General features: G+C 35.2%; 4 protein-coding genes across 5 annotated transcripts; all 4 read right to left on the bottom strand.

Annotated features, from left to right (window-relative positions):
* Positions 1-1,465: 1,465 nt before the first annotated feature.
* SEH1H (Transducin/WD40 repeat-like superfamily protein) lies at positions 1,466-5,776 on the bottom strand. Its single transcript, XM_023691317.2, has 8 exons — positions 5,541-5,776; positions 4,642-4,753; positions 4,346-4,446; positions 3,916-3,993; positions 2,739-2,894; positions 2,502-2,614; positions 2,092-2,218; positions 1,466-1,762 (listed from the first exon to the last, which is right to left on the bottom strand). The coding sequence occupies exons 1-8, from the start codon at positions 5,703-5,705 to the stop codon at positions 1,631-1,633; spliced, it is 984 nt and encodes a 327-aa protein (XP_023547085.2). The 5' UTR covers positions 5,706-5,776; the 3' UTR covers positions 1,466-1,630.
* A 1,168-nt stretch (positions 5,777-6,944) lies between these two features.
* LOC111803865 (uncharacterized) lies at positions 6,945-7,759 on the bottom strand. Its single transcript, XM_023688461.2, has one exon. It carries the CDS (start codon positions 7,595-7,597, stop codon positions 7,115-7,117), a length of 483 nt encoding a protein of 160 aa, XP_023544229.2. The 5' UTR covers positions 7,598-7,759; the 3' UTR covers positions 6,945-7,114.
* A 1,041-nt stretch (positions 7,760-8,800) lies between these two features.
* Positions 8,801-13,008, bottom strand: LOC111806922 (putative GABA transporter 2). Of its 2 annotated transcripts, none has more exons than XM_023692462.2 (7): positions 12,460-13,008; positions 12,113-12,343; positions 11,146-11,243; positions 10,125-10,221; positions 9,922-10,052; positions 9,602-9,838; positions 8,801-9,526 (listed from the first exon to the last, which is right to left on the bottom strand). In XM_023692462.2, exons 1-7 carry the CDS (start codon positions 12,548-12,550, stop codon positions 9,137-9,139), a joined length of 1,275 nt encoding a protein of 424 aa, XP_023548230.1. In that variant the 5' UTR covers positions 12,551-13,008; the 3' UTR covers positions 8,801-9,136. The 2 variants fall into 2 exon arrangements, with proteins under 2 accessions (XP_023548230.1, XP_023548221.1); XM_023692453.2 differs by having other exon boundaries at positions 8,802-9,526; positions 10,125-10,311.
* Positions 13,009-13,933: 925 nt separating this feature from the next.
* LOC111785930 (high mobility group B protein 6-like) lies at positions 13,934-16,487 on the bottom strand. Its single transcript, XM_023666306.2, has 9 exons — positions 16,013-16,487; positions 15,715-15,837; positions 15,354-15,625; positions 15,174-15,279; positions 15,001-15,066; positions 14,743-14,913; positions 14,555-14,652; positions 14,384-14,468; positions 13,934-14,280 (listed from the first exon to the last, which is right to left on the bottom strand). The coding sequence occupies exons 1-9, from the start codon at positions 16,433-16,435 to the stop codon at positions 14,146-14,148; spliced, it is 1,479 nt and encodes a 492-aa protein (XP_023522074.2). The 5' UTR covers positions 16,436-16,487; the 3' UTR covers positions 13,934-14,145.
* Positions 16,488-16,670: the final 183 nt, after the last annotated feature.

Genomic DNA, 16,670 nt, shown 5'->3' on the forward strand with positions numbered 1-16,670 from the left:
GACATGTTTTGTTAATAATCAATTCAAATGGATATCAGCAATTAAGTTCACATCACGAAGGAGTATACCTACAAACTCACTAAACCAGAAAGATACATGTTGCTGCAAGTATTCTTCACCATCTTAACTCTTATGGGAATCGGAACTTCAAAATCAACTTCTCCAATCGAATTGGAAAACAAAGGGGGCCAAGCAACAACGCCTAGAAAAATATTATGGAGGCTGCCACCAAAAATTAGTTAAAGTAGTGCCAGATAAAGCATACGCATAACAGGTATGAGCCTTCTTCGATCAAGAACAGATTGCAAGCATAGTTCGGAAAGAAGCCAAATATATCAACCCATACTGAACAAGTAAGTGCAATGATAAATCATAACTTTTTCAACAAAGAGACAGTCAGTCATGAAATTATGCATTGAGAAAATGGGACTGATTAAGAAGATACAAAAAGCACTTCCAGTTAGCACAGACACGGAAATGTCATTACTTCTACTCGATGGAGAGAGGTTACCAACTTACCAATATCCCAGCGCAGGAACCAGATAAAGAAACCTGGAGTTGACAATACAGATAAAACATTTTAACTATGCTGGGCAAAGCAGATCCTAGCTCAGATAAAGACAGGAAAGAACCACAGATTGTAGCACAGAAAAACCATTTTCAGCCAGAATTGTTGATTCAAAGGGCCATCAAACTAATTTAGTATAGAATGTTCAAAAGGAAATTTTCAGAAACAAGCAGCTCAGAGGTAATCAGAACGACAATAAAGCTGATAAGGACTGATCACCAATATATCATTTAGCCAAAACTCTATTCATTAGTACTTCAAACAGACTTCACGATCGTAATTAAAAGAGTATTGGAGGGACTCACAGGCTTCAGGGACAAAGGAGCAGCTTTGAATGTGAAGCATACTTTAATCTGGCAATAATGTAGAAGAAGCTGGTGTCAAGTAAAATAGAAGCAAGAGCCTTGGAAAATGTGCCCTGCCCATCCGATCAAACGGTGCTCAAGAGTTCAGGCAATCAGAATCTTTTCATAGAGATTCTTGGGGAAACACGGCAGAAAAAGTGGCAGCTTCTTGAGTTGGCGGCTGCTATCCCCTCGGATCTAAAGCTCATTTCACTAATTTGGCCCCAGATTTAGGCCCAATATGAGCTCAATTCTGCAAAGACAATGAACCATTCTTGTTCCACAATCCTCGACGCTGGATGAATTTGGAAGTGGAAGCTTCTTTGGACTGTCTGCTATTGCAAATCCTTTTAAAGTTAAATTTCCAAAACTCATTTTAAAGTTCTTAAGAACTGTTCTTTTCGAGGACGGAAATACTATATTATCCTTAGTTATACTAATTACTTTCCTTCAATTTCATAAGCATCTCATCTTAAAACTCAATTCTCAACTCTCTCTAGTCAGTTATTCTTCCTGTGTACGTGTTGACTATATACCTCTTAAGCAACCGAAATCACAACTCAGTAAGAGAAATTTGTTAAAATAAAAGATAGGTCTCCAGTAAGACATCACTAATCTAAGCACCCCACTCAGCAAGACAGATAAGTTATTTGAAAATTCTTCCTAACAACGAATACAGGAAGCGGTTACATCATAGAGAAACAAAACGTTTTCAAGGTTAAGAAGTGGGCTCAAATGCAGCATGTTGGTGCCAAACACCATTGAGGTTGGACTGCCATAACCGGACCATCCCATCCTTTCCTGTTGATGCTAATGTCATACCACCCATGTCCCACTCCATGTCCCACACCTGACAGGGCAAGTGAAAACATGACCATCAATTAGCAACACCACCTCTTCCCTCCTATCTAAGAATAATCGAAAGAGAACAAAATCTAAAACACGCAGTTCATGGAACCATATCAACTAAATTGTAGCAACATTTGTAGTCAATTATGAGCGATCATCTTCATATTTATTTTATAAGGTTCCATCGTCATGGATTCAAATGGACTCCTTCTATCTACACTAGGGTCTCTTAACAAATGGACGTTTCAAATGCAGCCATCTTGGATTTTCAAGAAATATAAATGAAAAGAAAGGGGAATGAGAAAACAGAGAGAAATTTTGAAGAGATACCTCGCCGTTATGCCCAGAAAGCAGAGCAACTCGTTCTGTTGAGAGCCTTCCATCTGAATCCGGGTTTAATCCAAGGCGCCATATTGCAATTCCTTTCTGGGTTGCAACAGCTATTACCTCATATGGCCTAAATTATATTCAAGAACAATTAATATCATTATTGCTGAAGCTTATTCACTGTTTTTTAAGAATTCCAAGTAGACACGTGAATGAATTTGGTCATATCAAGCTCATTGTGGTGATTCTTTCAAACAGTTACCAGGAATTGCCCTGGGAAGTTTGTGACAACTGTAAAGAAATTGAAGGACTACATGATAAACAAGGATATATCTGCTGAACCTATGTGTTTCAAAATTATACACCACAGATACACCAATTATATGAAGCTCCTTTAGGAATTAGTCCATTACCTTCCAATATTTTGTGCCCACGCAACAGCATAAACCCCATCACCTTTGTCTGCTTCCAAAGCCAACTCTGCAACAGGAAGCCATCTTTGATGAGCCTGATCAAATTCCCAAACCTATGGAGGACAAATAACATATTAACTCTAGTATGCAATCATCGTGGACTGACCAATATGCTGTGAGCAGCAGGTCATATCACAATTTTGAGTGCAGTAATGGCATCAGAAGAACTTAGATTACCTTGGCAGAATCAAGCTGTGGTGTATCCGAATGAAAAGCCAAAACAAAACTCGATTGCTGTCTTTCACCACGATTTGGATTCCAAGATATACTTGCAGACAAGCACGCTGCTTTCCTGACCGTAGAAATGGAATCAATGACATTCTGAAATTCAGCCTGCACAAAAGTAGAAAATTAGGAGTCAAATTATTAAAAGGTCATTACTAACTTGGTTTCTTTTTTTTGGTGGGGGGTGGGGGATATCATTGATGTATATATATAAAATAAAATAAAAAGACTATACAAAAGAAATAGAGGATTCAAATTACACCAAGAAAGAGCAATGAAGAAAACATTGTCAAATAAAAATGAATAGGCTGATCCGAGGATCTATGGTCATAAATCATCATGATCCTCATTTAACCCAAAATGAAAGAAATAAAGATGCTTTTAAATTCCTAAAATTCAGCAGATGTTGCTCATCGGGTTTCTGGATAACATCATAAAACTAGCCAGCCGTTCACGATGTGCTTCCCTTGAGACTCTTCATATGTCAATAACAAGCCATAGTGAAGGTAAAGGACCCAAACTAAATATTTCCTTTCAGAAGAGTTTGTGTGCCCGCACACACCACTTTTTTATTTTTTATTTTTTACTTTTATCCTTTATAAAGAGTGACAAGGGGAGGAAGATGAAGTGACTGGAACAAGAAGATTGTTGTTTTTTCAATATATTCCAGATCTCCATATTCTTTGCAAACAATCCTCCAACAACGAAAGAGAAAGGATGTGGTGTCAAAATTCAAGCATCCCCAAAAGAATGGTTCAATAGACTGTTGACATAAGAAAGCTATGACATAGCGGTAGAACTGTAACACAAAGAATAATGTGCAATTCACAGGAGCAGAACACAAATATCCATGTCCAATTATATAGTTACATTAGAACATTGGAATATAGATGTGAAACATCAATAGGTTAAAAAGATGGATAATTTTGAAATAAAGGAAATCTAAAGGTCAGTTTCCTTTATTATAAAAGAGGAAAATCCAATTGATTGAAGTTCAACCAATGTTCAAACGAATTACAGTACATCTTTCCTCAGATTGCAAGATCATAATGGAATAAGCCATTCAAATGATAACTTCTGAAGTCTAATAAAATTAGAGAACATGAAAAAAGATTAAAAGATTGATCACCTGAAGTTGCCAACTCTTCAAATCCAAAGGATCCATAAGCTCATAAACTTTTACATTGCCATCAGAAAATGCCGCAATCTACAAAAAAACAAAAGGCATAAAAAAGAGTGTAATGGGTTTTTTTTAATAGGAAATACTTTTTCATGAATAACAAAATGCAACAAAAATGAAACAATGAGAAAGTATTTTAGACATCCAAAGTTATTCTTGACCCAACTATCACATTTATATCCAAATAAATCCTTATAGTACTTCATTATTGAGGGGGAAATAGTGATATGTTAAGTTCCAGAGTAATAAAAATGAACTAATTGAATGCGTTAAAAATCAAAGGCAATTGAGAAGTAGCAAAAAACACAGGAATCATCCACCAGTAACAGCACAAGGATATATATGTCGCAAGAGAATCAGAAGAAATATTGTCATTTACCATTTTCAGACCAGAAGAGGAATTTCCAAATTGGATGTCTAGGATTTGAGATGAATTACTTTTGAAGTGTTTGGATAGCTTCCACTGCAGAGGCTGGGCATCTAGAAAGCAGCAACAGGCAATAGATTTATACAATGATTAGGACGCTTCAAATTCTAGCCAAATGAGGGTTTATAGTTTATGTACCATGCTCTTGGGCCAAGTAAAGGGGAAGATAAGATGTAAGAAATAGACGTAGCTAACGTAACAATAAAATTTGAGAGAGAACCCGGGGTCAACAAAAACCAAAAGATTACCTTCAACAACCTCCTCCCACAATGACGAACTTCCATCTGAACAAATGCATGCAATAGAATCACCATACTCTGGAGGGACCCAAACAATCTTAAATATTGCAGCCTCATGAGCCTACAAAGATGGTTTCACCTGGTTTAGGCTCGAGCAAACTTCACTCATTAAAAGCTTTTCTGGAACAACGTTTAACAAGCCAAGGTCTCAAAGAGAGAGACCCAAATAAGAACTCAAAATGCACCTACTAGCCTTGAAAGTGTTAGCAGACGCTTAACGTTAATGAATCTTTCGGTGATTCAATAATTTCTGTCTATTTAATTTCTATGCCAGATATGATCTTCTAAGGGAACATTGCCCTTTCCAGCTTCAAAAATTTTAAGAGCTTAAAGCCCTTGCCTTCTTCGAGAAAAAACATGAAACATAAGCCATCCGATGAAGGATGAGAACAAACTTCCTGGTTGGCTTTGAATATTTCCCTCGCTTATGCCTCTACTAGCTTTAAATTAGTTATTGTCTTGTTCAAATTGTAATGTGACTCAATTTCAGCATAGCATGCAATGATGAAAATGAGTCGCATATCATCAATTTTCTCCTCTTGCCGTCAATAACCCAATTTCACTCCTTCGCCCCAAAAACTCACTCGCATTGCACTTGACCCCTCCACTCTTTACTTTTCTCTCTCTTGACAAGTGAATTCAAAGTTCATAGAAATTCTCCATGAAGTCTAATCGAAGCACGAAATTAAAATAACATGACTGATACATCTCCAAAATCTTACGACGTTTGTCCATTTTGTAAATGTAAACTAACAATCAAGAAGTAAGATTAGCTCTAAGAAACCACGGATTCGACCTAGGATAATGAAGTCCAACTGAAATAAAAGAAAGCAGTGAAACTAAAAAACCTTGAAGTTTGAAGTGCGAGTTAAGGATGTGGATGAGGAAGAAGGGTCGAGAGAATCGAAGATGACGACGGTTCCGTCCGCCGAACCGGTGACTAATCTGCTGGCGGAGTAGTTCCAAGCCGAACAAACCGTGCCTTTGTCGAAGGTCGCCATAGCTTTCTCCATCTCAATTCTCTATTTCGCGCCCTCGTCTGCTCCAACAAAACCCCTTCGATTTCGGTTTTGCGGGAGCACTAAATTTTTTATTTTAAGCTATTAATAAAAATATTCCCAAGTTTTTTTTTTTTTTTTTTTTTTTTTTTTTTTTTTTTTTTTTTATATGTTCATAAATGAAAAAGTTCTTTCTTTTTATTAAATATTTTATATTTAAAAAATTAGAAATATAAATATATATATATATATATATATATATATTACTATAGAAGGTTTAGAGATCGAAAAATGAAATAAATGAATTAAAGGATTATTAAAAAAATATATTTTCATGTTAATAATTTATTAACGTGAAAATAGTTCATAAATCCATTATTTTTTTAAAGGTCTTAGATTTGTAGTTTAAATTTTTAAAAAATATTTGAATGGAAAAAAAAGTCCCACGATAAATATCGGTTTACTTTCTCTATTTTTTTAAAAATAAAATCTTATACATGAACGAATTTTGAAAGCCGAACATGGGATGTCTGTACAAAGTATTTCGTTTGATTATTGATCTGTTCATTAAGTGAAACAATGTTCTCGTATGGACTCGACAACTCCATCTTTCAAAAACTCGTGATTTAACTAGAATATAGAGGACATCACCACAAGTCTCATGAGAGGCTTTACCCCAATGGAAACGCTCCTAAAGGGGACTTCACCTATAGTTGACTGTACCAACAAACCATTGGGTTCGTCAACTCCCCCTCATTGATGTATCTCAACTTATTTTGACGGACAATAGCCCATCAGTTACTTCATGCATGGGTAGCATTGAGTCTTGTTATTCCCTTGGCACCTGTCGTTGGGTGCACAATGAACATCGACATACAAAAACTTTGATTTTATTAATATTAAAGTTGATTAGATTTTTAATTTAATCAAATTAAATAACATTTTATTAAGTCAAATTAAATACAACAAAAGAAAACTATATATTATTATTATTATTATTATGTAATTGAGTTAAACCACTCCAACAAACTATGATCAAACTCGATAATATTCTTTAATAAACTACAATTAAGAAAATTTAAAATATAGATTAATCGTTAATTTCAAGTTGAAAATTCAAATAAGATTAAATTAATTAAGTATTCAAATATTCAAACAGACTAATTTACTCGATCATATATTATATAAATCAAATTTAATTTAATTGAACTAAATTTAAAAAAATGTTGTAAAAATTAAAAGGAAGACATGGGATATTCAAACTTATGCAAGCTTAAGCTGCAAAATCATCATCCCTAAACATTGGAAAAAATAAAATAAAAAGTAGATATGAACATAATTATTACACACATACAAACTATATGAATGTAATAAATATTGTTTGCTAACTATATAGTAATTTCTAGGCTAATAAATAAAATCATTCAAATATTCAAGGAGATGCCAAGGGAGTTAGCCGTGAACCTCTCAGAAGCAGTCTTCCTCACCAACGACCCAATCTCGGGCGAAAGGCCAGTTCCAAAGTCGGCCTCGGGGACTTCGGGGATGGTAGAGAGCGACCCGACTTCATAGAAGACATAAAATCCATCTTTGGGTTGATCTCGAGCCCGAAAGATGGAGGTTCTAGAATTAGATTTGGGTCGAAAGAGAGAGCGGAGGAGTTTGTAGAGGGAGCGAGAGAGTTTAGAAGAAGCCTTGGACATAGGTACACAAGAGCGGGGCGGGGGCGGGGGAGCGGGGCGGTCGGATAAGTGAGGCATGGAGAGGGTACGTGAGGCTATGGCAGAGTCAAGGTGTTGTTTGAAGGAATTGAGCTCGAAGGAATCATAGAGAGAGCTTCCACAGTCCCAAACGGGAGGGCTATTGGGGCTGTGATTGGGTTTGGGTTGAAGGGTTGGTTTTTCCATGCCTTGTTTGTTGTTGCAGAGATGAGAAGATGGTGATAATATTTGAAGGTTGGTGAAGTTTGAAAGGGAATGGCTATGAGGAGCGAACTAAAAAGAGGTAACTTTTGCATTATGGTTCACGCCCATGGCTTAAGAGCCATAAGAATTTGTCCCATTTTAGTGACAGACTTTCATCCATATCTCACTTAACCTCTACATTTATTACAAAACTGTTCCAACTTTTTATCTATTATCTCTTTTTGTTCTAACCCATTTAAATATTTTTAAACTTAATTATCTGTCCAATATAAATTTCAATTTTAAATAATTCTTAAATTTATAAATTTAAAAGTTTAAATATTAAATAAATAAATAATTGTGGGCTCGAGTTCAATTTTGACTTGCACCACTAATTAGTGGTAATAGAGTCCACTGTCTAAATGTCCATTAGGTTAAAATATAACATTAGACATTGATTTGATGAACTAAAATTTAATTTTAATAGAGAAATTTGTGCCGTAGATGGTATTAATTAGTGGTTAAATTTAAAATTATATAAAATACACATCAAATTAAAATGAGACTATAAACACCATATATTTTTTTTCGATGCTTTAATTATGGAAATAATTTAATGGAAAATGATATCATAAGGATTTGAAAATGATGTTGAATATTTTTATATTACCTTAAATTTTGTTGGTTTGACTTGCATATTAATTCTTTGTTGGCTTTAATCTTCCAATAATTATGATAGTGGTTGAATATGGCTCAATTAATTTTATTTATAATTTGTCATATTTATTTATTTATTTATTTTTCATGAAAGTTCCAAAAAAAAAACAGATAATACACTAAGTGCGGACAGGCAAGGAAGGGCATTTTTGGAATTAATATAAAGAGACAAAGTCATGTGAATATATTAGTTGTATTTTGTTGTCTCAAAACCGCATTGAGATAATGTTAGGTAAACTTTATTAATCAATTAAAGCCTATCAATTTCTATTACTAACTAATAAAAATGTCACTATTTGTTAAAAATCAACGAAGGATATTAATGTGTCTAATATATTTTAAGTCGAAGAAATTTATATTAAAGAGATGTGAGCATATAATAACACTATCTCGTTTGTAAGCGAGCAAGGCATGGTGTGTAGTACTGAAATAATTACCAAGGTAAATAATTTACAACTATCTTTACTCTTGTCATCTATTTATAGAACAGCCAAAACTTACTAGTAATAGATACTGTCTACTTTGACCCATTACATATAATTGTCAGGCTCACGAGAGGTTTTCACACTTTTATAAATGTTTCATTCCCTTCTCAAACTAAGGTGGGATCTCATCTACCTTCTTGGAGGTCCAATGTCCTAACTAACACACGCTCTAGTATCTAGCTCTTATACTATTTGTAACAATATCGTAATAAAAAAAAATACATATTTTTTGTCACTAAATTTTAACAATACATCTCATTCGATGGTAATTTCAACATTCTCACTCTTTCTACCATACAACAACGCAATCACAATGACTAACCTCCACTTCAACTAGATATCAATCAACGACATCATTGCTGAAGAGCTTGAATTTTTGGGCATCAAGAACGAGTTTTCTTATAGAAGAGAAAGCACCCATGATCCCAACTCCGGTGAAGACGATGATGATGGCGAGATTGGTGCAATAGGTGATGGATGATTTGGGTGGCTTGTGGGTGATGTTGTAGAGAAGCATTGGTAGAACAAAATCAAGAGGAATGAAGCCAATAGCACCCACTACAGCACTAATGTCTCCAAAGAATGGAAGCATTGCAGCAGAAACTCCACACATAATCATGTACATTGTCCGAAGTATGATCCTTGGAATAAGGTTCCTTTTGGAAAACAACCCTTTCTTTACATCAGCTGATTGCTTCTCCATTATCTCGTATGCCACTTGTGAATATACCTATAATTTAAGCTTCAATTTCAATTCAATGTTAAGTTCAAAAGTATTGTATTTTAGTGATTGAAGTTAGCAGACCAGGGCAATGGCTAGGAGTTGAAGAAGAACAAAAATAACAGCGAGGCCCAAGATCCAAGTGGGCGCAAGAGAAGGCCCAGTGTCGGGCATCAAGCTCTGCAAGATATTGGGGGTAGCCCTGTTCCCAAACACCCAATATCCAGACACAGCAATGGCGTAGAAGGTTAGGAATATGACGGTGTAACACATGGAAAGCCCTTTCACCATCTTCCCACTAGCCGGAGCTGCCAGAGTTGCCTGTTATGAGCTATGAATTACCTTAAATTATTCAAACTGAGTGTCACATAATCAGAAGCTGTAATGTAATGTGTTTGAATTACTTGGATTTCAGGGAGGATTCCATTCCCAAAAATGGCTGCTAAAATGGAGATGGATGTGAAGGCGCTGAACATCCTTGATTTTGGTGACGATTCTAAGCTGTAGTCCCTTGATCCAGCTTCTTTTCTGGTTGCTTCAATTATTGATAGATGAAACATAAGATGAGTTGATCATATTATGAAAGGAATTGCTATGTGTTTAGTACCTGCAATGATACAAGCAGTAACCACAAGAAAGGCGTAGCCCAAGCTGAGAAGCAGAGAGGCCAGATTGACATGTCTAAGAGAGTGGAAGGTTGGAAGCTGAGACAGAATAATCATTGCCCCTGTTACTATTGCTATGAACTCGTACAGTTTCATCGATCCATTTGGATAAAAGTTTGAATATAGTATCTGTATGTCACCCAAAACCACATTCAATTCACTCCCTTTTTAAGAGTTCATGACATAAGAGCAAGTACTTGTGAAAATTTAGAGAATGACCATAAAATGAGGCTAATAACAAATGATCCGGCGAGATTCTACGTCAATTGGGGAGTAGAACGAAGCATTATTTATAAGTGTGTGAAAACCTCTCTGTAGCAAATACATTTTAAAAACTTTGAGAGAAAGTCCAAAAAGGACAATATCCCCTAACGGTGGACTTGAGCTGTTACAAATGGTATTAGAGAGCTTGACACCAAGAGATGTGTCAGTGAGAAGGCTGAGCCCCAAATGGGGTGTACGGTGCACCAGCAAAGACGTTGGGCCCCTAAGAGGGGTGAATTAGGAGGTCCCACATCGATTGGAAAAGGGAACGAGTGCCAGCGAGGATACTAGACTCTGAAGGGAGATGGATTGTGAGATCTCGCATCGATTGAGAAGGGAAACGAAACCTTCTTTACAAGGGTATTAAAACCTTTCTCTAGCAGACCGTTTTAAAAACCTTGATAGATAGTCCAAAAGAAAAGTAAAAAAAGAACAATATCTGCTACCGGTCTAAAAAGACAGTGATCCACGTCATAAATGCTCAAAGGGAACAAGGAAGTGATGTTCTCATTGGGTCACAAATTCAGACAAATTATCAATAAAAGCAATTTGACTTTTCCTATCTATTTGTCCTGTTTTAGTCTTGTTTTTCTCAGGATCAAATCAGTGGGTGAAGCTTGTAAGAATGGGTTTCATTTGAAAAGATAAAGACAGCACAACACACGTATATATATATCTATGGGTGAGAATAAGACACACCTCAATGCACTGTCCAGCCAGCAAGATTGCTCCAATTCCCACTCCAGTATTGATAGCCGTTTGAATAAATATTACAAAGTAAAACATCCATCCAGATCCTGTTCAAAATTATTACAAATATAAGTTTAAATATATAGATATATATATAAGAATGCTACCAACCCACCCAAACTATATTTTTCTATTTTTAAAAAAGATAATATAACTATAAATAGCAACTTATTTTAAAAATCAAATTTAACTAAAATGTTATTAAATGTTAGATCTTTAAAAAATCAGATTTATGGGGCTATATATATTCCACGTACAATAATTCCTCCATCCACCACTCATGTTACTATCTTCAAATATCATTCAACTCATTAAATTCTCATAAATATATATACAGTATAATATATATATATATATATATATATATTAGTTTTATGGTTCCTTACGCAAGTTTGAATTATATTATTCTTTTATCACGAGATTAAATATACAAATTTTTACCTTAATTTCGTTAAACTAAAATAAATTTATATTTTTTTTATTGTTCGTAAGTGATTGGTCTTAGATGTCGTTGTATTTTACATAAATATAAAAAAGGAATACCCAATTAATCAAATATTAAATCTAGAATTTATTAAATAATTTTAAAATGAAATATTAAGCAAAAAAATATTTTTATAAAAATAGAATATTTTAATTCTTTTTTAGTTCACATGTGAGTGATTATTGACTTTTTTTAAATGAAGTTATATTATACGTTTTTTGAGTTGGCGAATATTTTAAAGTTTATTTTAAGGAAAAAAATTAAATAAATATTTATTTTTTACTCCTAAAACTACATATTATATATATATATTAAAAATTTTAAAACGGAGAATTACAGAGCAGAAAATAGAACACGCATGCGCTGTGGTAATGATGATATGATGTTCTTGAAATACCTAAAGAGGAATAAAGCAGTTAATTAAAAAGATACCTAATACGTCGGCGGCGAGTTCCCGGAATCGGATGTGACGGCGACCGGCCTTCTCGCAGTGATCCAGAACCTTAGACATGAGTAAATATGAATAGAAAGTCACAACCGTCATAATCGTCAAGCAGAAAATCCCTAATCCCCAACCTAGTCCACTGAACGCGTACGGCAGCGTTAGAATCGTCGGTCCGACAATCGCCGTCGTCAAATGGAATCCGGCATGCCACCATTCTCCTGTTTAATCGTCGAGCGACGGAGTAAGAAGTCATTTACTTATGAATCTCCATTTTCTATTTGAGAATGAGAAATTGAAAACAGAGACGATCGCGAAATCTTGTTCTTGGAGTTACCTTTGGATTGGAGGACGAATGCTGCTCCAGCGTCGTTTTGGCGATCGTCGTAGGGAAATAGGTCATCGGTGATCGGAGGTTGATTCACCATCGTAGTTGTCGAGTTTGGCGGGCGATGGAATCCAGGGCCGGTGGAGAAGGCAAGGCGAAAGTGAAATGGAAACTGCCGGCATTGCTTGCAAATGATATTTATAGAAGTCAAGCATAGTCATAATAATAAATACATGCCTTTTTAAGTTCCTTTTTTTTCAATTTATTTTGCCATTTATCTAAAATATATATATATGTAGATATATGTATATACATTTATTTATGGTTTCTATTTTTTAAATTTGGTTTTAACAAATTTCCACTTTCTCGATCTCAAAAGTATTCAAAGGGCTAGAATGCGTCAGGTCGTACGTGACAATAGTCACACATATTTTTATGTTCTTTTATTTAAAAAAAAAAATATCGGGTATTATAAATTCAGTCTAGTTTTGTCTAGTTCGATATGGTTCAAATCCATTCGATTTAGTTTTGGTCTAGTTCTAGCTTAAAAACTTTGACTTCACAAATTTCCACTTTGACTTCACATATTTTTATGTTCTTTTCTATTTTTTAAATTTGGTCTTAACAAATTTCCACTTTCTCGATCTCAAAAGTATTCAAAGGGCTAGAATGCGTCAGGTCGTACGTGACAATAGTCACACATATTTTTATGTTCTTTTATTTAAAAAAAAAAATATCGGGTATTATAAATTCAGTCTAGTTTTGTCTAGTTCGATATGGTTCAAATCCATTCGATTTAGTTTTGGTCTAGTTCTAGCTTAAAAACTTTGACTTCACAAATTTCCACTTTGACTTCACATATTTTTATGTTCTTTTCTATTTTTTAAATTTGGTCTTAACAAATTTCCACTTTCTCGATCTCAAAAGTATTCAAAGGGCTAGAATGCGTCAGGTCGTACGTGACAATAGTCACACATATTTTTATGTTCTTTTATTTAAAAAAAAAAATATCGGGTATTATAAATTCAGTCTAGTTTTGTCTAGTTCGATATGGTTCAAATCCATTCGATTTAGTTTTGGTCTAGTTCTAGCTTAAAAACTTTGACTTCACATTTGAAAATACATGAAAAAATAAAAAGTAAAATTAAAAAATGAATATTGATATACGTAGTATTTAAAATCAAGATAATTATCATCCTCCATAAAATAAAATAAAAAAAGAATTCAAAAGTTAATTATTATTATTGTTTTTTTTTTTTTGGGTGAAAAGATGAAAGTTGTAGGTAAAGGTCAAGAAAACACCACAAATCATCAATCATTCAAATGTCATAAAAGAAATTTGATTCACACAACAAGTGGTTGTAGCCATCAATGGAGTTTTATATTAAAACTAGAATAAAATGGAATGATAATTTTAGTCAATGATGACGACCTTCTTCAGTCATCACATGTTTGAATATTTTGGTATTGTACCCATCATAAAAAGACCCAAAATCAGTCAGAACTTTCTCATTCAGATACGATGGAACAAATACCAATTTCATAAAGAAGAACCTAGCACTGAATTATTATGCCAACAATCTAACAGCTAGAGAAGAAATCAATTGGATGAACAAACAAAATGAGTCATTTGTTAGTGACTGTTCAAATAACACTTGAACAGAGAAGAAACACTTAACTAATGAATTCTTTTTCTCAGGCTTTCTCCTCCTCCTCACCCTTTATTGTTTCAGCAACAGTTTTGTTGTATTCCTCCACTTCCTTTTTGTAAGCTTCCATCGCTTCTGCAGCTTTGTCATTCCACATTTTTCTCTCCCCTTCACTTAGTTCCTATTCTCCTCAAAGTAAAGAACAAAAACAGACCATTTATCAGCACCAACCATAATGTTCTTACAGTAGTACTAACAGAAAGAAGATTGCAGCAAGTTCAAACCTTCCATTTCACTGAAATCAGGGCATTGACTGTGGAGTTGTTCACTCCAGGCTTCTCCTCCATTATAACTTTCCTTGCTTCTTTGCTGCAATTGACACAAGAAACAAGTTCAGTAACAAGGTTCTCCAAATGCAATTCTTCTGTTTGAAGGGTGTTTTGATTTTGTTTTACCTGAACAAGATGTAAGAGGATGCAGGCTTCTTAGGCTTGTTAGGATCAACGTTTTTCTTCCCTTCCTTCCTCTTCTTCTGGCGTTCCTCCTTTGTTTTCTTTAATAGATCATACAGACATCTCAAATCAATGGATTGTCCAAATATTATAGTGCAGTCAAGATATGACACAAAATTACAGTCTTTTACCTTTATAATTGTCTCAGTTTTCTCTTTCTTCTTTAGCAGCAGCAAAGCTTCATGTTTCTGAAGCTTCATTTGCTCTTCCTCTTCCTTCTTGAGGTTTGCTGCTTCTTCCTCCTTTTTCTGCTTGTAAATTTCCATCTCCTGCATGTATTTCTCCTTCTTCTTCTTCGCCATCTGCATGAATTCAAGAGATAATATTGGTTTTGAATGAATTATTTATAAAAAATCTGTTTTAGGTGTTGAATTTCGATGAATGCTGACCTCTTCATAGGGACCTCTTTGCTCCTCTGTCATGTTCTTCCACTCCTCTCCTGTTATCTTAGCTACCTGAATGGAGAAGGCAGTGAACATGAAAATTGGACTGCTAAAGCAAATTAGAAGCCCTGACACGAACACAGAGAAACCAAAATTTGAGAATTGAAAACAAATCTAACCTCTAGGACATTCTTGTTCTCAGCAAAAAGGGATCCACGCCTCTCATTTGAGAAGAGGAAAAACGCCGACATCGGTTGCTTGGGCTTCAGTGGATCTCTCTCTTTCCTAAGAGACATGTTATCAAACATTAGCACAAAGCACTTCCACAGAGAGAATAGAGATAAAATCGTACTGCTTACTTCCTCTTCTTGTTATCCTTCTCTGCTTCCTCTTTGAATTGGAGGTATTGATCAAGCAACTCCATGGCTGTCTTCTGCTTCTGCTCCTCTTCTAACAGCTTCATCGCCTCAGTCTCACGCTTCTCTTTAGAAGTGATTTGCAAATAGGCTTCTTTCTCTGCCTGATACCTTTCCTCATATGGCTTCTTCTCCTCTGCAGTAACACTCTTCCATTTTGCCCCCAAAATGTTCGAGATTTCTTTGAACTCCGCCTCTGGATTTTCCTTCTTGATCTGCGTCGGAGAACACAAGCCAGAAATGTAAATTTCAAAAGTAATTTCAACAGTGATAATAATCAAGAATTATGAGAAGTATAACATACCTCATTCCACTGATCTTTGCACCATAATATGTAAGGTGGAGAGGGCCGCTTCTTTTCTGAGCACTTCTTCTTCTCTTTCTTCTCTTGCTCCTTGTCTTTCAAAATTTGAATCATAGGGAAGTTCTAATCAAGAATGAAAAATATTCAACAATCAGAAATCAAAACCAAACCAGATCTGACGATTTCTTTCCGAAAAACTAATTAATTCCAGCTATATCGAACATAAAATTAACAATTTCTTGTTCATTTCTAGGTATACGAATAATCAGAAAGAAAAACACAAAATTAAGAAGCAAACCATATTAGGTTTGAATTCCTTCAATTTCTGCAACTTCTTCAATTCGATCTGGAGCTTCTCCTGTTCTTTATCCCTCGTTTTAAGCTCTTCATCCTTCTGCTTAAGCATCTCATCCTTTTCTTTCAAAAGCTCCTCAGTCTTCTCCTTATCGAGCCTCAATTGTTGTAGCATGTCCTGCATTTCCTGCAAATCTTTATCGAAGGACTGCTTCACCGGCTGCTTCTTCTGCGCAGCTTTCGGCTTCGGTTGATTCAGAGAGAGGTTCTCCTCTTCCGACGGCTGCGTAACCTTCGTGACCATAGATTGAGATTCCTCCGGTGACGAGTTTTTGTCCTTGAGAGCCTTCCGGCTGTTTCTAGGTTTCTTCGTCCGTCCGACGGGTTCGCCGGTGACCAGAACTTCAGCAGTGGCGGAACTGGCCATTGAAGATAGAAGAAGAGAGAGACAGATAGGGTTTGAAGGCGAAATTTGAAAATCTTGTACAGACGAGGGTGGGGATTTTATATAGGGAGAAAGAAGCCCAACGGTCGGATTTGTCTATCTTTCAAAATTCAAATGAATTACTGACATTGAGGACTTGTTTTGAAATCCGGCTTCTCAAATTCGTTTGATCGTTGGTGGAGTGTTGTTTTTAAGAGAAAAAATTATATATTGAATT

Source organism: Cucurbita pepo, chromosome 1 (assembly GCF_057944985.1).
Source record: "Cucurbita pepo subsp. pepo isolate OVF chromosome 1, ASM5794498v1, whole genome shotgun sequence".
NCBI lineage: Eukaryota > Viridiplantae > Streptophyta > Magnoliopsida > Cucurbitales > Cucurbitaceae > Cucurbita > Cucurbita pepo.